Raw genomic sequence first — 27,995 nt, forward strand, 5'->3', positions numbered from 1 at the left:
CAGATCTGGGAGCACTGGGAGTACTGGTTGCACTTTTCCCAGATCTGGGAGCACTGGGAGTACTGGTTGCACTCTTCCCAGACCTGGGAGCAGTGGGAGCACTGGTCCCAGGCCCAGGAGTAGTGGGAGCAGTGAGAGCACTGGGAGCAGCGGGAGCAGTGGGAGCACCAGGAGCAGTGGGAGCAGCGGGAGCACTGGGAGCAGTGAGAGCACTGGGAGCAGTGGAAGCAGTGGAAGTACTGGAAGCAGCGGGAGCACCGGGGGCACTGGGAGCACTGGAAGCAGTGAGAGCACTGGGAGCACGGAGAGCAGTGGGAGCACCGGGAGCACTGGAAGCAGTGAGAGCAGTGGGAGCAGTGGGAGCACTGGGAGAACGGAAAGCACTGGGGGCACTAGGAGCAGTGAGAGCAGTGGGAGCACCAGGGGCACTGGGAGCAGTGGGAGCACCGGAAGCAGTGGGAGCACAGAGAGCACTGGAAGCAGTGGGAGCACAGAGAGCAGTGGGAGCACTGGGAGCAGCAGGAGCACTGGGAGCAGCGGGAGCACCGAGAGCAGTGGGAGCACTGGAAGCAGTGGGAGCACGGAGAGCAGTGGGAGCAGTGAGAGCACTGGAAGCAGTGGAAGCAGTGGAAGTACTGGAAGCAGCGGGAGCAGTGGAAGCAGCGGGAGCACCGGGGGCACTGGGAGCACTGGAAGCAGTGAGAGCACTGGGAGCACGGAGAGCAGTGGGAGCACCGGGAGCACTGGAAGCAGTGAGAGCAGTGGGAGCAGTGGGAGCACTGGGAGAACGGAAAGCACTGGGGGCACTAGGAGCAGTGAGAGCAGTGGGAGCACCAGGGGCACTGGGAGCAGCGGGAGCACCGGAAGCAGTGGGAGCACAGAGAGCACTGGAAGCAGTGGGAGCACAGAGAGCAGTGGGAGCACTGGGAGCAGCGGGAGCACTGGAAGCAGCGGGAGCACCGAGAGCACTGGGAGCAGCGGGAGCACTGGGAGCAGCGGGAGCACTGGGAGCAGCGGGAGCACGGAGAGCAGTGGGAGCACGGAGAGCAGTGGGAGCAGTGGGAGCACCGAGAGCAATGGGAGCAGTGGGAGCACCGAGAGCAATGGGAGCAGCGGGAGCAGCGGGGGCACCGGGGGCACTGGGAGCACTGAGAGCAGCGGGAGCACCGAGAGCAGCGGGAGCAGGGCTCGCAGGCCCCTCACCGCCGCCCCGGGGCGCGGCGCAGGCGCAGTGTCGGCAGCGGCGCGGCGCGGGCGTCGGGCGGGAGGCGGCGCTCCGGCCTCGTCCTGGCGGCGGGGCGCCGGCGCGGTGGCGCCCCCCGTCGGCCCGGCGGGGCCCGGCCCGTCCGAGGGCGCCGCCGCCAGGAGCCGCCGCCATCTTGTCACCCCCAGCGGAGGGGAGGCAGCGCCCCTCCCCACAGCGCCGGGCCGCGGCGCTCGGCCAGGTAGGCCCCGGCCCCGGCCCCCGCCCCGGCCCCCGCCCGGCCCCACCGGTGAGGGGACAGCGGGGCGTCGCGGGGGAGGGAGGGAGGGGGGACTGCGCCGGGGAGGGGGAGGGAGGGCTGAGGGGGCGGGGGAGGGAGGGAGAGGGGGAGGGGCGGGGGAGCGGAGGCCTGAGGGGAGGGGAGTGCGGGGGGGCGTGAGTGTGGTGGGGGGGAGTGGGGGTGAGGGTGAGGGTGTGAGAGCCGGGTGAGTGTGCGGGGGGGGATGAGCATGGGGGGGAGGGGTGGGGGGTGCAGGTGAGTGTGAGGGGGTGAGTGTGAGGTGAGAGGGTGTTGGGGTGAGTGTGAGGGGGCGAGCGTGAGGGGTGTGTGAGGGTGGGGGTGAGTGTGAGGGGTGTGGGGTGAGCGTGGGGAGGGTGAGGGGAGTGGGGGGTGATGGCGAGTGTGATTGTGAGGGGTGGGTGTGCGAGGGTGGGTGTGGGAGTGGGGTGGGGTGGGGGTGTGGGTGTGAGCATGGGGGTGTGGGTGTGAGCATGGGGGTGGAGGGCGTGAGTGTGTGAGGGTGGGTGTGGGGTTGTGAGTGTGAGCGTGGGTGGGTGTGCAAGGGTGAGTGTGTGGGAGTGTAAGTGCAAGCACGAGGGTGTGAGTGTGCGAGGGTGCGGGGGTGTGAGTGTGAGCATGGGGATGGGGGTGTGAGGGTGAGCATGGGGGTGTGAGGGTGAGTGTGATGGGGGTGTGTGCAGGTGAGTGGGGGTGTGAGGATGAGTGTGGGGGTGTGAGCGCGCGTGAGGGCGAGTGTGGCGATGTGAGAGTGAGCCTGGGGGGCTGTGAGGGGGATGAGGGTGTGAGGGTGATGGGGTGTAAGTACGGGTGAGCGTGGGGGTGTGGGTGCGTGTGGGGGTGGGGGTGTGCTAGGGTGGGTGTGTGAGGGCGTGTGACGGTGGGTGGGTGGGTGTGAGTGCTTGTTTGTGTGGGGGTGAGCGTGGGGGGGGTGTGAGGGTGAACATGAGGCTGTGAGGGTGAGTGTGAGTGTGTGTGGGGTGTGTGAGGGTGAGTGTGAGTGTGGGGGGTGTGTGAGGGTGAACACAGGGGTTTGTGGGTGTGAGTGTGTGGCGTGCGTGAGGGTGAGCGTGGGTGCATGTGGGTGTGTGTGGGTGCGTGGGGGGTGTGTGAGGGTGAACACGGGTGTGTGGGTGTGTGAGGGTGAGTGTGGGTGAGCGTGGGTGGGTGTGGGGTGTGTGAGGGTGAACACAGGGGTGTGTGGGTGCGTATGGGGTGTGTGAGGGTGAGTGTGGGTGAGCGTGGGTGGGTGTGGGGTGCGTGAAGGTGAGCGTGTGTGGGTGTGGGGTGTGTGAGGGTGAGCGTGGGTGGGTGTGGGTGTGTGAGGGTGAACACGGGGGTGTGTGGGTGCATGTGGGGTGTGTGAGGGTGAGCGTGGGTGGGTGTGGCTGCGTGTGGGGTGCGTGAGTGTGACCATGGATGTGGGGGGGTGCATGAGGGTGCGTGTGGGTGGGTGTGGTTGTGGGTGAGGGTGAGCGTGGGTGGGTGTGGGTGTGTGAGGGTGAACACGGGGGTGTGTGGGTGCGTGTGGGGGTGTGTGAGGGTGAGCGTGGGGCAGGGCAGGGGGGTGTGGGGGAAGGGGGTGCAGAAGGGGGTGTCAGGGGACGGGCGCATCAGCCGGACACCCAGGGGTGGGACGCTGGGGGCCGTGGGAGCTGGGTGTTGGGGGCAGGACGGCAGTGTGGGGAGGGGGCCTGGCTGGGGGGGCACCCCGTGGGCAGCCCCGAGGGGTTCCGGTGTGCCCAGCCGTGGGGGGGGTGTGGGTCTGGGTGTGCCCAGCCGTGGGCGGGGGCGTGAGCGTGCGAGGGCCGTGTCGGAGGGGTCCTGCCCCGCTGCCGGGGTCCCTCTGGGCCGCCAGGCGTTGGGGTCCCGTTCGTGAGGGGTTCACCTGGGTGAGGTGTGGGGCAGGGAGGTGCCCCACGTCCCGCCCGGCGGTCGGTGCCGGCCGATGCTGTGCGGCGCGTGGGCACGGCTGGCTGCCAGGAGAGGGGCTGGGGCGGGCGAGGGCGGTGCGGCCGGGCAGGGCAGGGGCCAGCGCCGTGTTTTATTTACTTTTACCAGATTCTCCTGTTTTACTTGAACAATTCTATTCTGCTCGCCGCCCGGGAGGCAGGGGGGTGGGGGCGGCACCTCGCTTTTGGGGACCACTCGGGCCCTTCCCGGCGCAGTCGGTCGCTGACCCGTTAGCGCACCGCGGCCGTAATTGCCGGGGAGCGCGGGGGGGAGCAGTGGTTTCTGCCGAAGCTCTCCCCGCTCACCTGCGACGAGGGGTGGAAAGAGCGGGAAGAATCTAACGAACTTTGCTTCTGCCCTTTGTTAACGTATAGACGAAAACAATGCAAAGCCCGTTTCTGTCCAAACTCTCGGAGTTTTTTCTTGTACTAATGAATCCGTCTTTCTCCAGCCGTATCAGGGTCCGGTCCCCAGCCCGGGAGCCCCTTAATGTCGAAGCCCCGTCCTTGGTGATGAATTCTCTGGCTGGCACCTGCTCTAACCAGGATCCCAAACCCTTTTGTAGGCGCCGATGAGGAATTTTTAAAGCGTCTGCCTTAGGAAATGCCAGTCTTGGTTCGCGGTGAGCTGTGAAACCGGGTGCCGTCCCGCAGGGAGGGATCCCTGTCCGCCGAGGATGGCAGGGGAAGAAGAGCAAAACCTTTAACCGCCGTTGCGGGAAATGCAGCGCGGCCGGTGCGAGGGAGACCACGGCACCCCAGGGCGGTGTTTTGGGGGGCTCTCGGGTCACGCCGTGTGCCGGGAGGTGCCCTGATGGGTGCCGCGCTGTCGTCCGTGGTCTCACCGGCATTCCTGCCTGGCTGCGGGAGATGCTGATGGGGCAGAAGGTGCCGTTGTCACAGCTTTTAGCTGATTCCTCCTCTGAAATCTCCCTGCTTATTCCGGCCACCTTGAAACTCGCTGTGTGATGCCAAGACGACTAAATTTAGGATATCGACCCCTTGCTGCTTCCCCTCCTCCCCTGTGCCCGGCGCTGACCAAGCTCACTCTCCCTCCAAGCCTTTCTCCCGGCAGCACTCACTGCCCGTGGCTCTTTGGAGAAGTCCTTCGGTGACGGGACGTGGGGCGATGATACTGAAACGCTGAGGACAACTCGCACGGCTCCCGCTCTGCAGGGACGGGAGGATTTGTGTTGTCACAACGCCTCGCCAGACCTGGCTCTGCAGGACGCGTGAAAGTGGGGTTGAAAACATGGCGGGGAGAGATGTGAGAGGCCAGAGCGAGGAGCTGGAGGCGAGCGAGGCCGGGGAGGAGGGATTTGGAGTTGCAGGAGAGGGGATGGGAGAGGGTTTGAGGTGAGAGGTCCAGGTCAGGACGTGGAAAGAGGGATGGAGGATGAGGAGGCAGAGGCGATCAGCCCCACACTGGGTCCTGGCATTTGAGCCTCTCTCTCCGCTCCCCCCGGCTGGAGTGGGTTTGGGAGCCGGCATCGGCCACGCTGAGCTGGAGGTGGGTGGGCACAGGGGTGTTGGGTTCGTGTCCAGAGAAGGGCAACGGAGCTGGGGAAGGGTCTGGAGCACAAGGCTGATGGGGAGCGGCTGAGGGACCTGGGGCTGTTCAGCCTGGAGAAGAGGAGGCTGAGGGGAGACCTCCTCGCTCTCTACAGCTGCCTGACAGGAGGGTGGAGAGAGGGGGGGTCGGGCTCTTCTCCCAGGTCACAAGGGACAGGACGAGAGGAAACGGCCTCCAGTTGCGCCGGGGAGGTTTAGACTGGGTGTTAGGAACAATTTCTTCCCCGAAAGGGTTGTCCAGCACTGGCACAGGCTGCCCGGGGAAGCGGTGGAGTCCCCATCCCTGGGGTGTTTAAAAGCCGTGTGGACGTGGCGCTCAGGGACGTGGTGTCGGGGTGGCCTTGGCTGTGCCGGGTTAACGGTCGGACTCGATGGTCTTAAGGGTCTTTTCCAACCTCAGTGACTCGATGATTCTACGGTCCTGCGGCAGAGGGGGCACGGTTCCTCATGAGCAATGGGGTAGTGACAGTATTTGTGTAGGGAGTCAGCCTGAGCTATCTCCGTATCTGTATCTCCACCCTATCCGGGCAAATGAGCCATTTCACCCTAAACCGTTGCCTTTCCAGACTGTTCGCTGCTGTGGGTTTGGATGTGACGAAGCAATCACAGTGATTTAAACAAATAAGTGCATTATTGAGTGCCTGGCTCGAGAGGCTTCCTGGTTCGGAGGATGACTAAGGGCACGTCTGCCCGGGCGTGCAGGAACACCGGGTCCGTCTCTCCGTGCGCTGGTGCCAGCGCTGGGATTTCAGGCTGGCAACCTGAGCCGGCTGCAGTCAACGAGCTGGGCTGCAGGATTTCAGTGCGGTGATGTGCTAATGGCCAAACTGCTCCCGGACCCGCATCCCCATCCAGGTGGTGCTGCCCGGGGCCTCGGCCGAAGACGCTGGCAGTACCTGGGCAGGGCACTCTGCCTGCACTGCTCTGCCTGCACTGTGCCTGCACCTTCAGCCTAGACGCCCGGTTAGCGGCGGGAGCGAGGGAAGAGACGTGCCCTTCCTCGAAGCGATGGGGCCAGAGACGCGCTGGGAGGGACAAGGGCCCCGGCGGGATTCGGCGTCGTCAGCTTTCTCTGCCTGTGGCATGCAAAGTTTTGTCACCCAGAGACTGAAAGCTGTAGCCTGCCAAAAGTCGTTTTACCTGGTGTTGGGGACAAGGGGAACGTAACGCCCCGTGAGCAAGGAGGGCACCGACCTGGAAGTCTGGTAGTCCCTTCTGGAGCTGAGCAGTTTTGAATTTTAGAATAATTGGGGCTGAAACAGGGCTCTCAAGCCACAGTCCCTGCTCAGGGCACGACGGCGGGGTGAGGAGGCAGATGGGAACCGGACAAGACGCTGCTGTTTGTTCTCCTTTAGGGATGGGACCTGCTTGTCCCCGTGGGCCTGCCGACCACGTCGGATGGGGGATCCCCTAGCCCCGCATTTAGAATAGGGTGTCCTGGCCCTCTTACCCGTCATCGGACGGGGCCGGCTGCTTCTCTCGAGACCCCAGAAGGACTGCGAGGGCTGAGGCATTAAAAACAGGGAGTAGCTTGCGGGGAGGTCGGGCGAGCCCTTTGCAGAGGCGGCTGGAGGTGGTGAGCTCTTGTCGGCCGCTGAGCTTCAGAAAATGAGGGGTTACAGTCTCCTCCCACGTCGGGGTTTGAAATTGCCCAGGGAGGGCTTACCCGTACCCCGTACCCACCACTCCTAAGTAGCCGGTGCTGAGGAGAGGCTTTGGCAGATTTTTAAAAAAGCTGTGGCCATTTTAAGTGTGTTTTAATTGCTCAGAGATCCGGTGATTCGGGTGCAATCCCTTTCCGTGGGAGAAGTGGGACGCTTCACGTGCCCTCGCCGCAGGCGCTGGTGGGTCAGGCCAGCGCAGCGGCCGGGAACAGAAGGAAGATGGCTTTCTATCCCCGCGGGCCGGATCTGATCTGGATCCTTAACTCTTCTGTTGAGCATCAGCCCGGTCTCCCCTTGAAAAACAAATGCGCTTCTCCATTTGCAGGTGACCCTCCCTTTCCTTAGCTGCGGGGCAGGGACTTCCCTGCTCTTCCCTGCTCCAGGGAGCTGGAGAGTCGGGAGCCGGAGAGTCGGGAGCCGGAGCGATCGGCTCCATCAGAGAGGCAGCATCTCTCCGGGGAAGAGCTGTCCTCGCTGTCCTGGCTGCGTTTTGGCTCTGCAGCGTTGTCAGCTCGGATATAAACCGGTGAGGCTCTGTCGTTCCTACTCCGTACCGTGGTCTTACCTTCCTGGGGGCAAGCGGCTGGTCTCTGAGCAGTTGCCTCTATCGCTGCCTAATGCAGATTGTCAGCAGGGGCCTTGGCATCTGGAAGCATCCACAGTCCAGGCATCTCCTTCGGGATTTCCCTGAGTGGCCTGGGCTCTCCGTGAGGCTCCCGGCTCCCCGGGGTGTGCAGAGGTGGCTGTCTTCACGAACTCCGTGGGCGAGCGTGCCACCGTGCTGCTAAAAGCTGTCGAGGGGCTAGTTGAAAGCTCCAGAGGCTGGCAGGAGGCAAGACCAGAGCAGGGCTGACCTCAGGAGAGGGGAGGGTGGCCTTCATCTTCCTCTTCTCGCTGTGCCGGCTGCCCTTTGGCTTTGACCAGTGCCGTTTTGCCCCACGATCGAGGAGATGTGCCCTCGTCATGCCTCCGCTCTCTCTGCATCCTCCCTGGCTCATCGTGTTCCCAAATCAGTATTTTTGTGGTTTCTCCCTTGCACGGTGTGTGGAAGACGCTCCCGAGAACATTCCCAACTTGTCGATGAGTTTAAGGGAGGATGTAAAGTTGGTTTCTTTGCCTCTGTGCTTATTAAAATCTCACCGGAGAGTGGCTCGGCAGCGTGAGGGGCAGCGCCTGCTGTGCCGACCTCGGGCCGGGGGCAGCCGCTCGGTTCCGTGTGCCGTGTCCCACTAGGGTGGGAGTCTTGGCTGGTGGCACTTACCAGACTCCTCCTGTACCTTCTTAAATCAGATAAATCCATGTGTACAGATGCTTTTTTTCATCCGCAGCTCCTCAGGATGTTTTCAGCCTTCTTGCCTCCATCGCCGTGGAGGTTTACGCCGTGTCTCCGTTACTCTCTGAACGTGATGGTGAAGGTGCTGCCGAGCTCCGGCTGGAGCCCAGCGTGAATTTCTTCATTTTGGCTGCCCAAAATCCCCTGTATCCAGGGGGATCCAGGTGCCTGCGTTGAGCCAGCCGTGTGGATAACCCTGTGCCGAGGGAGTGCCGGCAGTACGGCCGGGATGGAGCGTGCAGGGCCCCTTGGAGTGCGTGGAAAGTAGGAGCATGCTTTGGTCGACAGCCAGCAGAATATGAGCCGGCAGTGTGCCCAGGTGGCCGAGAAGGCCAATGGCATCCTGGCTTGTGTCAGGAATACTGTGGCCAGCAGGACTAGGGCAGTGATCGGCAATTTCTTCCCCGAAGGGGTTGTCCAGCACTGGCACAGGCTGCCCGGGGAAGCGGTGGAGTCCCCATCCCTGGGGGTGTTTAAAAGCCGTGTGGACGTGGCGCTTGGGGACGTGGTTTAGTGGTGGCCTTGGCCGTGTTGGGTTAACGGTCGGACTCGGTGGTCTTAATGATTCTATGATTCTGTAGCCACCGTGTACATCTTCCCTTCAGAGCAGCCCCAAGATTGCAGAAGTTACGGGCACAGGAGTATTTCGGTGCCGCAGGCTGCCTTCTGCCGCGCGGTTCGGCGTCGCCTGCCTTGAGCTGTGGCTTTGTGCGGGGCTAGGGATAACGGTGAGCCTCGCTGGGTCTCGCCTAGCCCGCCCTCGCCGTGGCCGTGTGCCGTAGGTGGTGGGGAGATCCGGCTGCCGCTCTTTTGGAAGCGTCTCTGGCCGCGGCTGCTTCCCGAGGGAACTCTCCTGTCTGTGGGGAAGGTCTTCTCCTCCCCCAGCTTCCCTCTTCGTTTTGGGGAGGACCTGGGAGGGTCCCGGATCCTGCGGGTGCTGCGTTGGCCGGGCAGGGAGGCAGCAGGCGGCTTTCCCCCGTCCTCCCCTCTGCTAGCAGCCTGCCTTTGAGCCGAGTGGAGAAGCCAGGCTTTGAGGTTGGATGTGGAGCAGGTAATGAGCTGTTTCCAGGCTGTTTCTGTCCTCTTGGTTTCGACTGCAGCCCCTTCCCTTCTCATTTCAGTCCACCGAATTGCTCCGGTTTGTTATGCAGAGCTGGAAACGCGGATGTGAAGCTCTTGCTCTCCGAGTCTGCGTGCTCGCCTTGCCTTTCTCTGCTGCCTTCTCCAAAGTCCTGCTGGCTGCGAGTTTATTTAGTGCCGTGAAGGCTTGTGGCTTTTCCCAGAGCCCAAAAGGTACGGTCCTGCCCGAGGAGAGCTTGCGGTCTGACCAGTGGGAAAAGCCCAGCAAATAGGGATTTGGAGGGGCGCTGCCTCGCCAAGGAGATGAGCTCAGGGAGGATTTCAGGGCAGCGCTCTGGGCGAGGGCTGTGCCGGTTCCTCTGACCACCGCCGGTCAGTCGGCCAGGGCCAGCTGGAGGGCAGTGGTGTGCCGTGGGACGGGGCAGGCGATGTTTCCCAACCGGGAGAGAGGTCGGAGCGTGTTCCCGAGGCCTTGCCCAGCCGTCCCCGGCTTCACGCTGACGGCTCCTCGTGCGTGAAAGGTCAGCGGTTTGCCAGAGCTCGTGTCGGGGAGCCGAGGTGGAGTCAGAGCTTCCCCTGGCCCCGGCGGGGCTGTCCGGAGGGACGGGGTTGTGGTGTCACCTGCCTGGGCACGAGGGAGAGCCGCTGCCTTTCGGGCTGCTCCGCTTCCCGTTTGCAGAGCGTGCGTGGAAGGGGTTTGGGCGTGAGACGAGTCCGTGTCTCACCGACTGAGTTACCTCTCAGGAGCACAGGGAGGTTGGAGCGGGCAGAGGGGACCGGTGCCGTCCCGGTGCAGAGGAACCGGCGGCCCCGTCCCGGTGCAGAGGAACCGGCGGCCCCAGGACTCCAGCCAGTGCATCCCGGGGCCGCTTCTGGCTTCCTGGGGAGGATGATGATGGCCACGGCCTTGGCCTTGTCTGCGGATACAGGCTTCTCGCCGGGGGCTGTGAAGCTGTGGTGGGGCTCGCCTTGGAAGCGAGCATCCTGGGTGGGACGCTGGTGGCCTGTGAGACCGCAGGGTTTCTTACACCCGGCTCTGTTTCTGAACCGTGTCACTTGATGTGGTGGTGCAGCGGCAGAGGGGGGACGGGGCACTCAGCCCCCTTCTCCTAAGGGATTCAGAGGGGCGGCTGGGGGGGCCGGGTCTGCGCTGAGGGGAAAGGGCCTGCCCAGGCAGGGATGCTGCCTGTTCTGCCCACGTTTCATCGGAGGGCAGTTTAACCAGCGTCAGGAAGTGCGCCGGCTCCTTTCATCTCGACACCTCTCCGATAACGCTCCTTACGTCTCGGCGCTGCCGAGAGAAGGAGGGATGGCGCCGAGCGCTACCAAAAAAGATGAAGGATGACACCCTTTTAAAGAGAGACCAAATGCTGCATCCCACTTATGTTTGTTATTTTAGTTGAAAAATCCTCAACAGATTGCTTCTGGCGGAGGGGAGCCGGGAGCAAACTCTGTGCTGGGGAAGCACGGGGAGCCGGCGAGCTGCTGCCGGTGGTTTGGAGTTAAAAGCGGTAAGTGCAGGAAGCCCGAGAAGCCCCCGACTGTGGTCGACAACTCCGAGACCCGGGATGCACGGAGCTGAAAGCTGCCCGAGAGCGCACCGCTTCCATTAAAGCACTCAGAGGGGAAAAAACCTCTGAAATTAGCACAGAATAGAGAGGTTGGCTTTTTGCCCCGAGCCCTTCAGGTTAAAAATATTTGAAAAGTGGGACAGGATGACAGGATTCCTGGCTTATTTTGCCAGCCTCACGTGTGAAAGCCTCAGGCGCCGGAGAATGTGCCGCGGGGAGCGAGCCTGCTTTGGCCGGAGGGGAGACCACCGGTGCCGGCACGTAGGCGATGTTGCAGTGGATCGGAGCAGGGAAGCGCTCCCCGTGGAGCCGCCTCCTGCCCTGGGACGGTGGGATGACCGCAGCCCCCCGAGCCGAGGCTCGTTAGCTGCCCGTGTGATTGCCTTCCACGCGTCACGGGTGGGTTTCCCCTGCGTGGAGCAGCGGGTCGTGCCGAGCCTGCGGTGGTGTGACCGTGTCCTCAGCCGCTGCCTCGTGCCCCGAGCAAGGTTCCTGCTATTTTTTCTCCCTCTCTAACGTCTCTGCGGTCGTTCTCTTCTCCCTGTCAGCACTTTTCACCCCGATCCACAATGCCAACAATGCCGCAGCAGAAATGTCTCCTCTCCTCCGGCGTCGGCCTTGCAGACAGGCCCGATCCTGCCCGCTGCCGGCCTTGAGAGTCCTGCCTTCCCTCTCTCTGGCTTTTCGGTGCCGGCTGATCTCCCTCGCCACGCTGCGGGAGGATACGTGGGAATGCTGTGTCTGCCGGCTGCTGCTGCGCGGGCCCCGGTGCGTTCTCTTTGAAGCCGGCAGCCGTGGCTCTTCCTTCTCCCTGGCCCCCTGCACTCCTGGTTTGTTCGGAGCCTGTGCTGTTCCTGCCATGCCTTTCCTGGGATGTTTGCTGGATGCGGGGGGCACCCCGCTGTGTGCAGAACAGCAGGATATTCTTTCTACCTCCAAACAACTTTCTTTTTGCTGAGCAGAACGTCTTCGCTCCGCCGCCGGGATCTGTGTGCGCACCATTTCACTGCGTAGTTGCGGATGGGACCTGGTGGGATTTTTCAATTTTCAGTTTCTGAGTGGTTTTTGTACCTCCCCACCCTCCCCAAACCCTGCTCCGGGCTGGTGGAGCTCGTTAACCTGGCAGAAAACTCCTTTTTTCCTGTGTTAATGAGCTCTGCTCGCTCCCCTCTCGGGTCGGGCAGTGGAGGACAGCAGCCTCTGCAGCAGCGGAGGGGCCGGATCCTGTTCATCCAAAGCCCAGCTCTGCTCGCAGCTTGCAGGCAGCTGCCTCCCTCTGGCTCTGTACCAGCTGGGTGGCATCTACCCTTCGAGATGCCCGTTAACCCTTGCGTAGAATATTAAAAATGCAACAGGGCTGTATAAATGCTCGGTGCTCCTTGCCGCCGGTGCTCGTATTGATTTATAGACTCACCGACCGTGCTGCGACATGTCTTGCGGGTGATTTTGCTACGGCAGGAGCAGAGCCCGGGCTGCTGTGTCAGAATATTTTCTATTTTGGGTAAAAGACGGACTGTAATGCTAGTTTCCCGCTGCCGTAGGAGGACGAGGGATAGCAAAAGCATCCCTCCCAAGCCCGCGTTCAGAGGACTGCCGGACCTGTGCCAGCTCAGCACCGCGTCTTGCCCTCTCTTGGCAGGCAGCCGGGGTTTCGGTACCTGTGCGTGTTTCCCAGCCCGTGTTGTTCAGTCGAAACGTTTCGTCCATGGCTGCGTATCCCCTTTCCCTGGGCGCTGCCCGGAGGAGTGGGAGCAGCTGGGCTGGCTCGCAGCGGGGACTCGTGGCCCTCTCCTCCGTGGCCCAGCCGGCTGACGCGGCGCATTTCACCAGGCGGTTGCGCCTGGAGGGCTCTGGCTCGTACCGGAGGTACTGCCGGCAAGAGGAGAGCGTGCAGTCTCACCGGGGCCGGTGGGCTCCTGGAGAGCTGCTGGTGTAGTGGGTTGGGGTCTCGCTATGTGCGGCTCACGTCGTCCCCGGCTCTCAGGGGACGGAAGAGCTCTGTCCCCGTGTCCTTGGGGAGGTGACAGGGTTTGGCACGGAGCTCCCTGGCCTCTGCCAGGGCCGGCTCTAACCTCTGCTCGTGCTGGGCACCGAGAGCTGCCTCCATCCCCGCCGGCTGCCCGGGGAGAGGCCCGGGGCGGCTGGTGGACGGAGCTGAGCCGATGCCGTTGCTGTGTGGAGATGAGGTGAAGGTGGGGACGTTCCCGGGAGGGGTTGAGAGCCAGGCCGGCCATCCCCGGGGAGGAGAGCCCGAGCTGCGCAGGCAGCCGTGAGCTGAGAGGTGCCGTGCTTGACCCCCGTACCTCTGTGGGCTGCTCCTTTGGGAAAGCAGGCGCTGCGTTTTGGGTCCGCGCAGCCTTCCCGGCGCGCAGAGCTCCCTTCCCCACCCCGGACAGACCTGCTTTCTCTGTGTGTGTCCCTCCCGGCTCCGTGGAGTTTGGCACTGCCGACTTTTTCCGTTGGTGTCTCTGTTTTACCGTTTTCCTCCCGTTGGGGAAGCAGGCTCGGGCCAAAGCTGGCAGGTTCAGGGAGGACCTGGTGGTGCTCGCTCCTAACTGCTGCGGGGCCGCTCGGAGCTGGAGAGCAAAGGGAGGTTTCTGCCCTTGGCTTTAGTGGCCTCCAGGGCGGGCAGAGCGGTTTCGGGGGGGAGAGGACTGGGCTGGGAAGGGGAGTGAAGGACGACAGCCCAGCTGTTGGCTCCGCGGACCCCGGAGCCCGCTTCCCAGCAGAGACCTGCCGCCGGGCTGGTGGCTCGGGCTGCGGTGCTGCCGGCTGCTCCCCGCGGGGCTGAGCCGTGCCGGAGAGCCCGTCAGAATCTGCCTGCTGCCCGCCCTCGCTTTCTGCGGCCCCCCCTCCGCTCGGGTTCGCTCGGCAGCCCCGACACGCGCCCCCTCTTTTCCCTGTTTCTCTCACAAGTGTGCTTTGGTCTCATCCCAATTCATGTGTGTTTGTATTTTTAGGGTGATTGAGGTACTGCGCCTCTGGCCGTGGAAGCATGTCGGGGCCAGTGCCGAGTCGGGCCAGGGTCTATGCAGACGTGAACACTCAGAGACCCCGCGAGTACTGGGACTACGAGTCGCACGTCGTGGAATGGGGGTACGCCTGGGAGATAGGAGGGGGACCTACGCCAGGGCCCGTGCGCGAGCGCTGCCGCCGCTCTCCTCCGCGGCGCGGGGACAAACGCCCTTCCGAAGGCAGGAGGGCCTGTCGCGGAGCCTCCGTTCCAGCCGCGGTGTGAGGGTGGCACCCAGCGGAGCGGGAACCGGCATTTTGGTTTTCGGCGTTGCCGTCCGGCGCCCGCCCAGGGGACTGCGCTGCCTGGGGCGGGCAGCGGTGGGAAGCGGGGGCCTGATTTCCTGGGGAGCCCTGGGCTCGAGCCTGCGGCTCCTCGGCAGCTTTGCAAGTGGAGCCACTTGTATTTAAGCATTTAAAATAGAGCTGGGCGCCTGGCTTTAAGCACAGAAGTAAGCGCTTAATTAAAGAAGCGTGATAAGGGTTTGGTTTTTATCGCTGGGAAGGATGGCTACGTCAAAAGACAGCAGCCTCCGCGCTGCTGTCCCCAGGGCGCTGATGGGAATAACGGGGAGCAAAACGGTGGGGAGCTTGGGAATGGTCCTGGAGCGAAGAGGCGTTTGAAAGGATGAAGGTGAAAGTCTCGTGACTGGTTTTTTTGGAGTTCCTCTGAGAACTTGACACGAAGACGACCAGTTGATTGTTTTATACGGCAGCTGGCTTGGCGACGGGCCGGGCAAAGGGCCAGCTTTGACGTCTCGGGTATTAACGTGGCGCTCGTCAGCAAGAAACGCTCCCCTGCTCGAGAGCATCTTCCTTCCCAAGCCGTGCGCCCGGCGCTTCGGGCTGAAGCAATGCTGCCTGCCAGGGACAGAGGCTGCTCTTTGTTCGGTAGTTGTGGTAAAACCTATGAAATAAGTCTTTTATCTGAGGCCGCAGCGTCAGCCGGTGCCTGGGCACCGAGGCGGCTGTTCCCGTGCTGCGGTTGGCAGCTGTCAGTGGGGTTGCTGCCGGGGCCGGATTAGGAGCCCTCCCCGGTGCTCTCCCTCCTCTCCGCCCAAACCCCGGCTAGCTGCAACGCGCGCCGGTCACTGGTACCGGTGACCTAGAAATGGAAAGCTTTTTATCCACTTCCAAATCCCCTGCGCCAGGCAGAGCCCTGGGGAGCCTTCAGTCTCTCCGGGATGGTAATTCCACGTCTTCTGCGAGCATCCTGGGGGCTTTTTTCACCCAAACAATCCTTGCAATTAATGTTTTCCCCAGCGCTGACCCCGAGCCTTCCCGTCTGGTTCCTAGTGAAGGTGAATTAATCCTCCCCATCTGTAACGCGTGGTTCACCACGCGTGGTTCACCACGCTCCCCCTATTCGCATTTGCCGAGCGTAACCTTAGGTTAAGGAGCGAAGCGGCCTGGCACGGTCGGGTTGTGCTGCAGCTCCGCTGCCCGTTTGAACTCTCCTTCTTTTCCTCAGGTGCTGACAAGTCATCTCCTGTACTGTCTCTGCTAATTAGCAATTTGTGAAGTCAAGCTTTGCAGCCTGTAATTCCCTTTCTTTCCTCAACTTGTTTATCCTTATCAAATCCCCGGGGGCCCCGTGCCTTCCCTCCTTGGCGTAGCAGAAATAATTGCCGATACTTCTGCTGTTTCCTTCAGTCCCCTCAGGTGACTTTGGTTAGACCTTAGTGGATTTAAATACGTGGAGGTTTTGTGGGTGAGAGTTGCTTTCTTTTCTTCTGATTTCTTGTACGGAATATTTATTTTTACAAATCCTTGGGTGTGCGAGAGCCTTGACACCTCAGGATAAAGGAGGGGTCCTAGGGGAATTTTTATCTCGGGTATTTTGTCAGTCTCTGCCGTTAGCTAACTGCTGGTGGGCTCTGGAGTTTCAGGTGAGCTAGTCCTTGCAGCCCACCGCCGCCTCTTTGAGAAGAGGGAAAGGTGGAAAGGCATCGCCTCCGCACGACCCGAGGCAGAGCTGGGAGGAGAGCTAAGGCTGGGAGGGAGAGCACCAGCGTTGGGAGCTGGCAGAGGCATTTTCGGCGTGCCGGAAGGGTTTGCCTGCAGGGCTGCGGCGCGTGCAAGCGGCGGGGGGCTGTCCCCGAGCTCCCCGTAACGTCTGTGAGGTCTGGTGTCCATCTCCACGTGGAAACTGCTGAGCCAGCACTCTGCCACGCGCGCTGCCGGCAGCGCCGCGCTTCAGCGGTGCTCTCCGGTCGTTCGCCGGTCGGTTTGCATGTTCCTCTGCGGTGGTAGCTGCTTCTCTCCAGCCCTAGGCGCCGTGGTAAACTGCTAGCTCTCCATTTGCCACAGACCGACCCCCAGACCTTGACCTTCCCTTGGGAGAAGCGTTGTCTCTAAAGCAAGCAGTGCTCTGTTTGGAGCCGGGCGCAATCTCTTCATCTCTGATTTCTCTGTTTCTCAAACAGCAACCAAGATGACTATCAGCTTGTGCGGAAACTCGGCCGTGGCAAATACAGTGAAGTCTTTGAAGCCATCAACATCACCAACAATGAGAAAGTGGTTGTGAAAATCCTCAAGGTAGGTGTCTCTGCTCACCGTTCTGTTCCTCTGCCGATGCTTCTGCGTCTTCCTCTCCTTCACCTCTTCCTGCCCTCTCCGTTTGAAGCCCTCGGCTGATATTTGGGCGATCTCATCTCAGCTGAGGAAAACATCAGTCCCCAAGGCAAAAGTTTCAGCTAGCTTCTCTCCTTCCCAAGCAAACCAGAGGCTGGAGCAGGGGGCAGAGGATCACGTACGTGCCGTGGAGGCAGAAGGGAAGTCCTGTGCCCAGCCTCGTATGGCTGTTCTGCCTGCGTCCCCTTTGCCCTCCCTCTGTCACCCGCTGGTGTCACCGCTGCGAGGTTGCGGTGGGTGGTGATCTCCTCCTGACAGGCGGCTGCGTCTCAGCGCCGCTCCGGGACTACGGATGCTTTAGGGAATAGGCTTTCTTTGGGCCTGTTTCAGGTCACAATCTCACCAGTCCAACACAAATACTTGGCTTGTTCTGATCCAAGTTCATAAAATCCCCGTGCTGGATTCCTGGAGCGCAGCTCCCTGCCCGAGCGAGGACGCAGGAGCCCAGAGATCTTTCCCGGGATGAGCAGAGCGGCGTCTTGCAACGGAAGGGTCGTTGCAGCACGTGATGTCTCGGCCTATAAGTTGGAGCCGATTCCTGCCCTGGGGATGAGCACGGGTACAGCCGGCTGTCCCGGGAGCGTGGGCAGGGCACAGAGGGGTTCCCCAGAGCTAACGGAGTCCGGACAGATGGGCAGCCGGCAGTCCTGCTTCTCCCGTTTCATCGCTCCTAAACGGGCCGCGTTTAGGCTCGTCAGCTTGCGGTAGCAAGCTCATTTCTGCGGTGTCACCGAGCCGTGTGTAATTATAGTCTGTAGGCTGCACGAGTTATAAAGTATGGGGACGGTCTTAAGAACCGTTGCCTTTGCCAGAGAAAGGGTGAAGTGGAAGGAGTATAGCAATTAAGCAGCACAACAGAAATACACGTCAAGAAAAGCTCGGGACGGGCTACGAGTGAGAACGTGAGAAACGTCCTCGTTAATGTATTTGCCCCGTATCGTGCCCAGCCTGTGACGGAGAAGCGGAAAGCTAGCTCGAAAGGCAGAAAGAGCATCCCGTCTTCAGAGGCAGGAGAGAGACTCAGGTCAGCTTCTCTGAGCGCACCCAGAGCTGTCTCTACGCTCGCTCTGCAAGCGTGGGGGCTTTCCCCGGGCAGCTCGGGCTCGTGAGGCAGCACTGAGGAGTTACGGAGACACAGACGGGCTTGGCTGCTAGAGCTCTTTGGCTGAGTGACGCTCTTCTTGGTTAACTGCTTCCAAAGTTTCAGTCAAAGATTTAACCTGGGACTTGAAGAAATTAAGCTTGCTCTTTAAAACCTTTTTTTTTGTAGTAAAATAATCTCCCAACGGTCTCCCGAACGCAGGAAGCTCCGCTCCTTTGGAAGCGGAGAGCTGTTAGACGGACAAGCTCGCAGGATGCCGTTCTCTGGGGTGATTCAGGCATGGAATCACGCTCCCTCCGTTCTTCCGCAGCCGGGCGACGCTGGGTTACCCTGTCAGGGGAGAGCCACCGTCCCCGTGAGGCAGAGTCTGCGCTGCTCAGGGTCAGACGTGGGCTGTGCAGACCTGGAGAACGTTCCTGCTCATCACAGTTTCTTTTGCACGACTGAAGAACCACACGTTCCTTCGCCGTTCCCCTGCTGCGTGTACAGCCCGTCGTGCCGGAGCGGCTGGAGCGGTCTGTCTGCTGGTAACTGGCTCTCGTTTTCTGTTTTATCAGCCTGTGAAAAAGAAGAAGATCAAGCGTGAGATTAAGATCCTGGAGAATCTCCGAGGAGGCCCCAATATCATCAGCCTGCTAGACATAGTGAAAGACCCCGTGGTAAGGAAGGGGAAGGGGCAGCTCTGACACCCGCAGCTGGCAAGGTGCGAGGGAGTCCTTTGGAGCCCTTCCTGCCCTCTCTGTGAGCTCGCGCTGACTCCCTGGCCCACTTGGCATCCGTCTGGCAGCTGAAATCAGCCCGGGGAAATCTCCGCGCGTGTTCCCCGCTCGAGGGCTGCTGAGACGGTAGGCGAGAGGGTAGAAATGGAAGGAGATATTTCTGGCTGATCCAGCAGCGGCAGGTGGAGGAGGGCTGTGCCTACAGCGCCATCGGCTCTCAGTCCCAAAAAAGTGGCTGGGAGCGAGGGCTGCCTTCTGCCCGGCGGGTTGTTTGGCTTTCTTGTGCAGCATCAGGCTGCTTTCTGTTTGCTGGGTGACGCTCCCTGCCTCTGCGAAGGCCGAGGACAAGGACAGGCAGCGGCCAACGTGGGTGAATCGGCGGGGAGCGGGAGGAGGTTGGGGTTGTGCCGTCGTCAAACCGATCGGGCAGAGGGAGGCTTTCCTCCGCCTCCGTGCCTCGGTGCTCTGCGGTGTGCTGAGATCCTTCACTCCTCCCCAAAACCGATGGTGTTTCCTTTGTGGCGCTGGCCGGTCTCCCGGCTCTCGCCCGGGGGTGGCTTTTACTTCTGTTATCCCCGCAGAGCCGGGGTGTCCCACTGTCCCCACTGGTTTCTAATCCGGCCGGTGCGATCCGGGCAGGATTGCCGGTTCAGGTCGGTCCCGAGTCGGGCAGGGGGGCCGGCAGGGCTCGGCAGGACCCGGAGGGTCTTGGGCTACGGCTTTTGGCAGCGGAGGGGAGAGTTTTACATGGGCAGACTGATAAAAGCCGTGGTGTTTATGTAGCGCGGCTGAATTTCTCCAAGGCCCGTGACTTCGTACCGCCTGCCGTTCTGATTAAAAAGCTGCATTAGGATGAATTAGCGGGGCGTATTTGAGCCGGTTTTAATCCTCTGACGGGCCGTGAAAGGCAGCTGTTTGTGGGGAGATAGCAGCGAGCGGGGGCCCTGGGGACAGGCTCTCGCTCCGCTGCTCCGTTTCCAGACGGGGTCTGCAACGCTGGCTGGTGACGTTTGAGGTGACAGATCACGTCGTAGGGAAGGAGCGCGGGCGGGTTACACGGCCGGCGAGCGGGGCCGTGCTCTCGGGAACTGGGGCGCGGGCTCTCGCGTCGGGGCGGGCGGCTGTTTTGGGGAGCAGCGGGCCGGAGGACTGGCGGGGTTGCTGAGGGTGATGGCCCAAAGTGGGCCCAGGGTGGTCTCTGGCCAAAAGGGCTGACCTGGTCTCCTGGGTGTATTCGGGAGGGGCTGTGCAGACAGGGAGGGGGGTTCCTCCCCGCACACAGACCCTGGGAGTCCTGCCCGGAGGTCCAGCATCCCGCTGCGAGGAGGAGGAGGAGATCAAAGAGAAAGGGAAGGGGTGCCCCCTTCTCCTTTCTGCCGGAGTTTCTATGAAGGCTTTGTGAGATGGGGTGGCTGCCAGCTGAGGCGGGACGTGGGAGCCCCTTTGCCGGGTATAACCGTAGCTCGCTCTAGCGATGCCGGCAGGCACCGCTCTTACAAACCAGACCTCAAGAGCTCCTTTGCTTCCCGCCTCGCCCTGACCCAGCTTTGCTGGGTCCCGTTCAGCACCCAGAGGCGGGTGCATCGGTCTGATCGCTGGGATGGGTATGTACAAAGCACGTGCACACGTGGCGGTGTAAAGATGCGGCTCCTAATGCGCCGGATGCTGCTAAGCGCCGGGCAGCGCTCCTGAGAGCAGCTCGTGCGGCCGTGTGCGCGGCAGGACCCGGGGTGGCAAGGGCAGGAGCTGAACGGAAGCGGGTGCTGAACAGAAGTGCCTACCTGGAGGGGGACTAAACTTCTCTCTCTTCTTTCCGTCTCTCGAACTGACGCCGCTGTCCTGCAGTCTCGGACGCCTGCCCTGGTCTTTGAGCATGTCAACAACACAGACTTCAAGGTGAGCGACCACCGCCGTTGCAGACACCTCCTGAATCCGATGATGGTGGGGGGTATCTGGGAGAGCTCTTCTAGGCTCTGCTGCAGAGTCGGCATCGCGCCCTGGCTGCTGGGGGGATTCCCGGCCCGCTCTGACGCTGTCTCGTGGTGGGGAGGGAACGGTCCTGTCTTTGAGGCACACAGTGTCACGGAAATGGCTGGCGTCGCTGTCTCGGAGGGACCGGGGGACTTGGGGCTGCGGCCAGCTGCTCTTTTCTGCATTTTACAGTTAAGGGAAGAGCCAGGGGAACAGTGCTGCTGTTAGGGATTGTCCCGGCGGGTCCCCAAGTCTCTCCTCTTGGCCACGCTGCTCCAGCAGTTGGCCATCACGGGCTTGTATTCGCAATCTGCTGTTGGCCAATTTGCCGGCTGAAATGTTAGATTAGTTGAGCCTCGTGTCCCTGGAGCCTGGGCTGAGTGGAAAGAGATGAGGGGGGTTATCGAGATGAGCCGTTAGGAGTTAGTAAACCAGCAGCCGCTTTGCCTGTGGCTGCGCAGTTCTGTTTTCAGGGAGTAATTAATGCGCTGTAAGTCCTGATGTGACCCTTTTCCCCCCCCGATTCCTGTCCCCAGAGTTTGTCTTTGGGCTCTCCTGGGGACGTGCTCTCTGCTCCCTGGGTTTTGCGAGGACGGTGAGGCACGCTCTCTCATCCTCGTCCCCTGTCCTCGGGATGGGGAACAATCCTTCCAGGCGCTGGGTCTCCGTGGGGTCTCAGAGCTGCCTGGTCCCCTCCGGGGTGGAAGCAGGGAGGGCACACGCGTGCTCCGAAGGTCGGTTAGCCGAATGAGAGTCTGGCTCCTCCCTGTGGTGTGCTGGCAGTTCCCAGGTGGGGAAATTCGGGGTACAAAGCGGGTACAAGCCTGCCTGGGGGCTGTCCGGCCAGTTGGTTCCTCTGGGCCCGAGTTGTGACTCCACAAGCGTCTGTTCTGCACCTACGCAGACGCAAGGAGCCCGGGTCCCGCGCCCAGGAGCGGCGGATAAACGTGCTGTGTTTTATTAACCTGCTTCTTGTCTTCGTTCTTCCAGCAATTGTACCAGACGCTATCTGATTTTGACATACGGTTCTACATGTATGAAATCCTCAAGGTAAGCTCCCGGGGACGGCTGGGAAATCTACGGTCCCTAAGAAAATCCTCGCTCCAGCAGAGAACTGCTGCTAAATCTCCCCTGGGAAGTCTGCATGTCGAAATGGGAGGCAGAGAGAGGAGTTCACTTGTCTACTAAACCCTGCTGGACTCTTGCCCGGCCGTCCACGTGGGACGGCCGCTTGGGCCACCGCGCGAGGGGAGGCTCAGAGGCAGGTGGCTGTGGAGCGTGCTAGCGAGTGGCTCGGAGCGCAAGGTCACCGTGTCCTTGAGAAGCAGAAGCCGTCTTATTTATCTCCCCGGCATTCTCTTGCAACATTTCTGCCTCCGCTGGGACCTGGTATTGGAAGTGGTTTTGGTTGCAAGCTGCCACTGGGGCCGGGGCCGTGCCGGAGCCTGCTCGGGTGGTCAGCCGGGGGGCCGAGGGCGCTGAAACGCTCTCCCAGAGCATTCCTTGCCTGTCCCAGCCATCCCCGCCGGCAGAGCCTGGCCGGGACCGACTGCAGCGTCCCGTCTGCGGGGCTTCCGTTGGAGCAGGCACTGCAGGGAGACGGCAGCCTTTGAAGGAGGTCTCCTCCGGTGGGGCTGGCACAGGGCTGGAGAGGGAGATGGGGTTTGCCCCCTCGCTGCCGCTCGGTCACGCTCCAGCTCTTGGGTTTGGGCCGGGCTTCAAGGGATCGTGCCGGGGGGCAGAGCCCGGTGCGTGGGTCTGCGGCGCGGCAGGCTGGTCAGACCCACGCTGCGGGATTTTAGCGGTCTCCTCCCAGGAGAGGTGACGGTGCGTGCCGGACACCGGGGAGGGTCCGCGCTAGAGGTGACTGCGCAGGATCTGGAACGGGGCCGAGGTCTGGAGATCCCTGGGGAACGCGTCCGTGCCCGTAGCTTTTAGGACGGGCGTCCCTGAAGCAGGGGCTGACCTCGGTGCTGCCCGGGGCGGCTGGCTGGCTCCGTCCCAGAACAGCCTCTGGGTCTGCCCTTCACCGCCGGCCCCGCCGCCTCCGGCTGCGGGCTCTCTGCCCGATCCTGCTGCCTTGTCACGCGGAGGGAGGCTTTCTGACGGCGCCCGTTCTGTCCGCAGGCGCTGGATTACTGTCACAGTATGGGGGTCATGCATCGAGACGTCAAGCCACACAACGTCATGATTGACCACGAGCACAGAAAGGTACGGTGAGGCCCCGGATCCACCTCCCTGGGGCAAGGGGAATGCCGTGGGGCAGCGCTGGGCCGGGTCCGCGCCTCGGAGCGGAGAGGGTCATGTGCCGTGAGCTCTTCTCCCAACCGCTCAGCTCCCGGCTAAGAACCTTTTACGCTGACAAGAGAACCAGCGGTTTGCTTTTGCCCGCTTCCTCGTGCTCCTGTTCCTGCAGGCCAGCACAGACGTATCCCACATTTAGCTGCCGCGGACGGTTGCGGTTTCGACAGCGAAACTTCCCCGGCACAGTTAACGCCGCGTGGTCCTGCCCGTCTCCGGCAGCACCGGTGTTCCCGAGCCTGTATTCAGGCAGGAAAGTGTTTGCCTTTAAGTCCCGGTCGGCCCTCGTTAGATCTGGGCCCCAGCAGACCCCAGTGCGGGGAGGGGGCTGAATTTGCAGCTGTTTGGAAATACAGGTGACCGTAAAACCCGCACCTGCGTCCAGTAAACTCCCTTTATTTGCCACCTGTTTGTCGGTAACTTGGGCTTGTAAATGTAACTTTAGATTTCTTCCAGCACCTCTGTAGCAACTGGCCAGCTGGGACTTCAAATAAAAAGGACTTCAAAAGGCGCCTGCTCCGACAGCGGGAGGCCGGGCGTCTCCCCGTGGCACGGGCAAAGCCTCTGGCAGCCGCTGAACGCCCCCGTTATCAGAGCAGAAGGGGGCCGAACCCCCGCCCCGTCCCCCTCGGGCATCGTGCCCTTTGAAATCTTCCCCGTCGTCGCAGCCCGGTATCGCCCTGCGTCAGCCCGGCTGCGTTTTGTTGCAACCGCCATGCTCGCAGACACCTGAGCTGAGCCGGTCTTTCCTTCTCCCCAAATTAACGTTCAAACCACCGGAGAGGCTCTCTGTGGACGGTAGATGTCATATATCTCGATTTTAATAAGAATTCTGGCATAAGCCAACCAGGGAAACGTGGCTTAGATGTGTTTTTCTATACGGTAGGTATAAAGCTGCTGGAAAGCCCTAATTAGAGTAATTATCAATGGTTTGCTGTCGGAGCGGAAGGCAGCGCTGCCCGAGTTCCACGGGGATTGTCCTAGGCCTGGTGTTACTCGATATTAATGACCTGGCTGATGGACCATCGTCCGCGGGTTTAACGAGCGAAGCTGGGGAGGGTTGCAAGTCCCCTGGAGCTCAAAGCGACCCTGACGAGTTTGAGAAAAGATCTGAAAAACGGGGTGAAATTCCCGAGGGGCAAACGCAAAACCCGAGTCCGAGGGAGGAGTAGTCATGGGGGGGCAGGCGCAGGACGGGCACCGCAGGCCCCCGAGCCGGGCGAGGGTGCTGGGGGAGCATCAGCGGTGCCGTGACGCTGGACCGCGTGAGCCGTGGTGTCACCCCCCGAGATGCTCCTGTCGCCTCTCCCCCTTGGCTCCGGTGCGGCCACCGCTGTGGCGTGGCACCGCTGTAGCGGAGAGCTGCGCGTCGAAGAGGAGCGGCCGAGAAGAGGCACGTTAGTGGTTGCAGACGCCTGACGGGCTGCTGGAGAGGCCAGCGCCAGTTGTGGGTCTGGGGTCTGCAGGGTTGCAGGTCCTCGTACTGACGCGCTCTCGCCCCTTCTTCTCCTCCAGCTGCGCCTGATCGACTGGGGGCTGGCGGAGTTCTACCACCCCGGCCAGGAGTACAACGTGCGGGTGGCCTCGCGGTACTTCAAGGGACCGGAGCTCTTGGTAGATTACCAGGTACGTCCCGGCGGGACCCAGCCCCTCGTGCCGACGGCGGAGCCTGGCTGTGGAGACGCAGGCTGGCGTGCCGCAGCGTCCCACGCAGCCCCGGGCTCTCCTGCGCCCGGGCACGTGCCCGGCGGGTTGCAACCTGCGGCCGCACGTGAGCAGGACGAGGGACAGCCCAGCTACCCGCGCTTTCCAACCCACGCTGGCTGGACAGGCTCTTGAGCGGTTGGTGTAACCGGCCCGGGGTGAACGTGTGCCGAGGGGTGAAAGAGTTGGGGAAAGCGAGAGTGAAAGTATCTGCCGCCCCGCAAACAGCCCTTGAGGTGGCTGCTCCTGCCTGGTCGGCGGCTAGCTTTTCTGCCCGCGACCGATGAGACCGCGCGCAGTTCAGGGGCCGAACCCGAAGCCTGCGTAGGAGATGGTCCCGGGCAAAGCGGAGCGTGGGGCTGCCGGCTGCCGTGCCGGAAACCCCCGGTGCCTGTTCCCCCTCCTGGGCCGTCCCAGCAGCCTGGTGGCTCCCAGAGCCTCATTCACCTCCCCTCTCTCTGTCCTCGCCTTTTCCAGATGTACGACTACAGCTTAGACATGTGGAGTTTAGGCTGCATGCTGGCCAGCATGATCTTCCGGAAAGAGCCCTTCTTCCACGGTCACGACAACTACGACCAGGTGAGCTCCAGGGCAGCACGCTTGCCCGCTCCCCCCATCACCCCCCCTCCTCCCGCAGACCCTTCCCTGCCCGCTCCCCGCATCGCCCCGTCCTCCGCAGACCCTCCCAGGGCGCTTGGCGAGCCCAGGAGCACACCGTGAAGCAAACCGGCGGCGCTGAACCGGCGTGGCAGCCTCCAACGCTGGCATTTGCGTGCCGCCTCCGCATGCTGCCCCGTCTCTCCATCCCCTGCCCACGCCGGGGTCTCGTCTCTCCATCCCCTGCCCACGCCGGGGTCTCGTCTCTCCATCCCCTGCCCACGCCGGGGTCTCGCCTCCATCCCCTGCCCACGCCGGGGTCTCGCCTCCATCCCCTGCCCACGCCGGGGTCTCGGTGATCCCTGCTTCTCCTATCCCTCTCCTTTCTGTCTGAGGGAGGAGCGGGTGAGCCGGCAGCTAGATCTGGGGGTGGCTGGGCAGGGTCGCAAAGCACTGGTTGTACTGGGAGGTGCTGACAGGAGCCATCTGCCTGACCCGCACGCTGCTGGAGGGGCTGTAGCTGAGGTGCAGCTCGGGAACTGCGGGAGCCGTGTGCTCCATTTCGATTACTCCGAACGACGCTGCTGCCGCGGTGGGGTTTATGGGATGTGGCTTTGGAGCCCCTGGCGAGAGCGGAGGAGGCGTGTTTCCCACTTGTATCGCTCCCGTAAGCTCAGCCAGCGAACGCAGGCATGCCTGGCGGGCCCCTAACCCCACCGCAGCTGCGAGAAGGGCCTGCAGGAACCTGCATTTGTGGGATCCGGGCTCCCCACTGCATCCGCCCTCAGGGTGAGGAGAGGAAATCAGACATCTGGCTCCGCTCCAGCTCTGGAATGCCGGCCCCGGAGCACCTCTGGCATCCGTTCGCCCTTCCTTGCCGAGAGCTGGAACACGGCACGCCTCTGCGTGGCTTCCAGCTGCCCCAGGGAAGGGCTGCGAGGCCTTGCCTTCGCTCTCCGCCCTGGAGAGGGCTGGGAGCGCGTCCTTCCCCGGCCACGAAGCTCCGCTGAGCTGTGTCCTCGCTGGGGGAGCGAGGGACAGCGGGGGGGCCGGGACGTGCGGGGCTGCGGCTGGGCTGGCAGGAGCCCCGTCTCTGCCGTCGCCCTCAGCGTCGCTCCTTCTCCACCCTCCTGCCAGCTCGTGCGCATCGCGAAGGTGCTGGGGACGGAGGACCTGTATGACTACATCGACAAGTACAACATCGAGCTCGATCCCCGCTTCAACGACATCCTCGGCAGGTGGGTGGGCGGCAGGCGCGGAGCCGTGCGGCAGGCGCGAAGCCGTGCGGCCGGCGCGGGCTGGGTGGGTGGCGGTGCCTTCCTTCCCCGCATCCTCCCTCCCCACGGCCTGGCCTCACTCCTCCCGCGGCTGGCAACTGGCCCGGTGCTGGCTGCGCCGGCCATGGTGTCCCACGTCTGGGTGCGGAGCGGGAGAGGGCAGCGTGGGAGGTGAGCTGGAGGTGCCAGCGGCAGGGCACAGCGCTGATGCAACTCTCCTCCTCTTCCTCCTCCTCCTCCTCCTCCTCGCAGACACTCGCGGAAGCGGTGGGAGCGCTTCGTGCACAGCGAGAACCAACACCTCGTGAGCACCGAGGCGCTCGACTTCCTGGACAAGCTGCTGCGCTACGACCACCAGACACGACTCACTGCCCGGGACGCCATGGAGCACCCCTACTTCTGTACGTCTGCCTGCACCGCTGCCTGCCCCAGCTCCTCGGGGGTCCTGCCGCGGTCCCCTCCCTGCCCCGACCCTCTGCCCTCCTCGCGCCGTTCGCTGCCCAGCACCACCCCGATGATTCTCCTCGTGCTTTTGGGCGTGGGCAGTGCCGGCGGCGCAGCTCCGTCCTTGCTGGCTGCCTCTCTCTGCCCATCCCTCCCCCTGCGGGGCCGCTGCCCCATCTCTGGGGGGGCGGCGAGGCACCAGCGCTCCCCTCGGCGCGCCGGGAGCCCTCACTGATGCCTTTTGCCCTCGCCTCTGCCCCACAGATCCCATAGCAAAAGACCCAGCAAGGATCGGCACCTCGGCTGGACTCTCGGCCAGTAACACGCCTGTCAGCTCCTCCAGTATGTTGGCAGGTGAGCGCTCGCGCCCGCGGTGCTCTCAGGGGGGGCTCCGGGACCCCCTCACCCCGCTGAGCTCTGAGCTCTCCTCTCTCTCTCCGGCGCAGGTATTACCTCGATGTCGGCGTCCCAGCCCATCGGCAGCCTGGCTGCGTCGCCCGTCATCTCCTCTCCCAACGCTTTGGGCTCGCCGGTCCCCGCTGCAGCCGGCGTGCAGCCCTGAACTCACCTCTCGACCGCCGGCTTCCCGCAGCGCCGAGGCCGGGGCCGCGCCTGCCTTCTGCCCTCCTGCCTGCCCCGCAAGAGCCACGGGCTCCGGCAGCCCCTGCCCAGAGGCAGAAACGGGGCACTCTGGAATTTTATTTTTATTTCTGTTGAGTATGGAAAAAAAAAAAAAGAGCAAAAATGTAGGTTCCTTTTTTTTTTCTCTGTGCAGTAACAATATCACACTCTCTGGCGATGGACCAAGGCTGATCTCTGTTGTGTCTGTGTCGGGGTACGGAGTTAGCTGCATTCTTCTCATGAGGATCATGGTTAGTGATGCAACTACAGTGTAGAAATCTAAAATGAATAATAAAATTTATTTTCTATGTCCCTAACAGGACAGCAGGAGCAGCAGCTTCTTCTTGGGGGGGGGTGGGGGTGCAGCAGGCAGGGGTGCCCCTGAGGTGCCTGGCACGGGTGAAGGCTGCGTGGGTTAGTGGGCACTTTGGCACAAGCGTGGCCTGAGGGGGCAGCGGCTCATGGGCTCTGCGGCACGCTGGCCCCGGGGGGGGGGTCCCGGGCCACAGGCAGGGTCCGGCAGCTGGGGCCAGGCAAGCCCCAGCCCTGGCACAGGGAGGAAGGGATGGAGAGCAGCCCTGCGGAGAAGGGCCGGGGACACCGGCGGGTGACAAAGGGGACACGAGCCGGCAGCGTGCGCTGGTGGCCCAGAAAGCCGAGCGTCTCCCGGGCCGCGTCCAGAGCGGTGTGGCCAGCAGGTCGAGGGAGGGGATCCCGCCCCTCCGCTCCGCTGAGACCCCCGGAGCGCTGCGGCCAGCGCTGGGGTCCCCAGCACGGGAAAGACACGGAGCTGTGGGAGCGGGGCCAGAGGGGGGGCACGGAAATGGTCGGAGGGCTGGAACCCCTCTGCTGTGAGGACAGGCTGGGAGAGCTGGGGCTGTTCAGCCCGGAGAAGAGACGGCTGCGGGGAGACCTTCCGGCACCTTCCGGCGCTTAACG

General features: G+C 62.6%; 1 protein-coding gene across 4 annotated transcripts; it reads left to right on the top strand.

Moving 5' to 3' along the window:
- The first annotated feature begins 1,298 nt into the window (after positions 1-1,298).
- On the top strand, positions 1,299-27,378 carry LOC140647304 (casein kinase II subunit alpha-like). Of its 4 annotated transcripts, none has more exons than XM_072851750.1 (13): positions 1,299-1,445; positions 13,635-13,770; positions 16,113-16,224; positions 17,980-18,081; positions 19,987-20,037; positions 21,103-21,162; positions 22,240-22,323; positions 23,929-24,039; positions 24,595-24,696; positions 25,852-25,952; positions 26,244-26,392; positions 26,700-26,789; positions 26,882-27,378. In XM_072851750.1, the coding sequence occupies exons 2-13, from the start codon at positions 13,670-13,672 to the stop codon at positions 26,995-26,997; spliced, it is 1,179 nt and encodes a 392-aa protein (XP_072707851.1). In that variant the 5' UTR covers positions 1,299-1,445; positions 13,635-13,669; the 3' UTR covers positions 26,998-27,378. The 4 variants fall into 4 exon arrangements, with proteins under 4 accessions (XP_072707851.1, XP_072707854.1, XP_072707852.1 ...); XM_072851751.1 differs by having other exon boundaries at positions 1,337-1,493; XM_072851753.1 differs by lacking the exon at positions 13,635-13,770 and having other exon boundaries at positions 1,315-1,445.
- Positions 27,379-27,995: the final 617 nt, after the last annotated feature.

Source organism: Ciconia boyciana, chromosome 2 (genome assembly GCF_034638445.1).
Source record: "Ciconia boyciana chromosome 2, ASM3463844v1, whole genome shotgun sequence".
Classification (NCBI taxonomy): Eukaryota; Metazoa; Chordata; class Aves; order Ciconiiformes; family Ciconiidae; genus Ciconia; species Ciconia boyciana.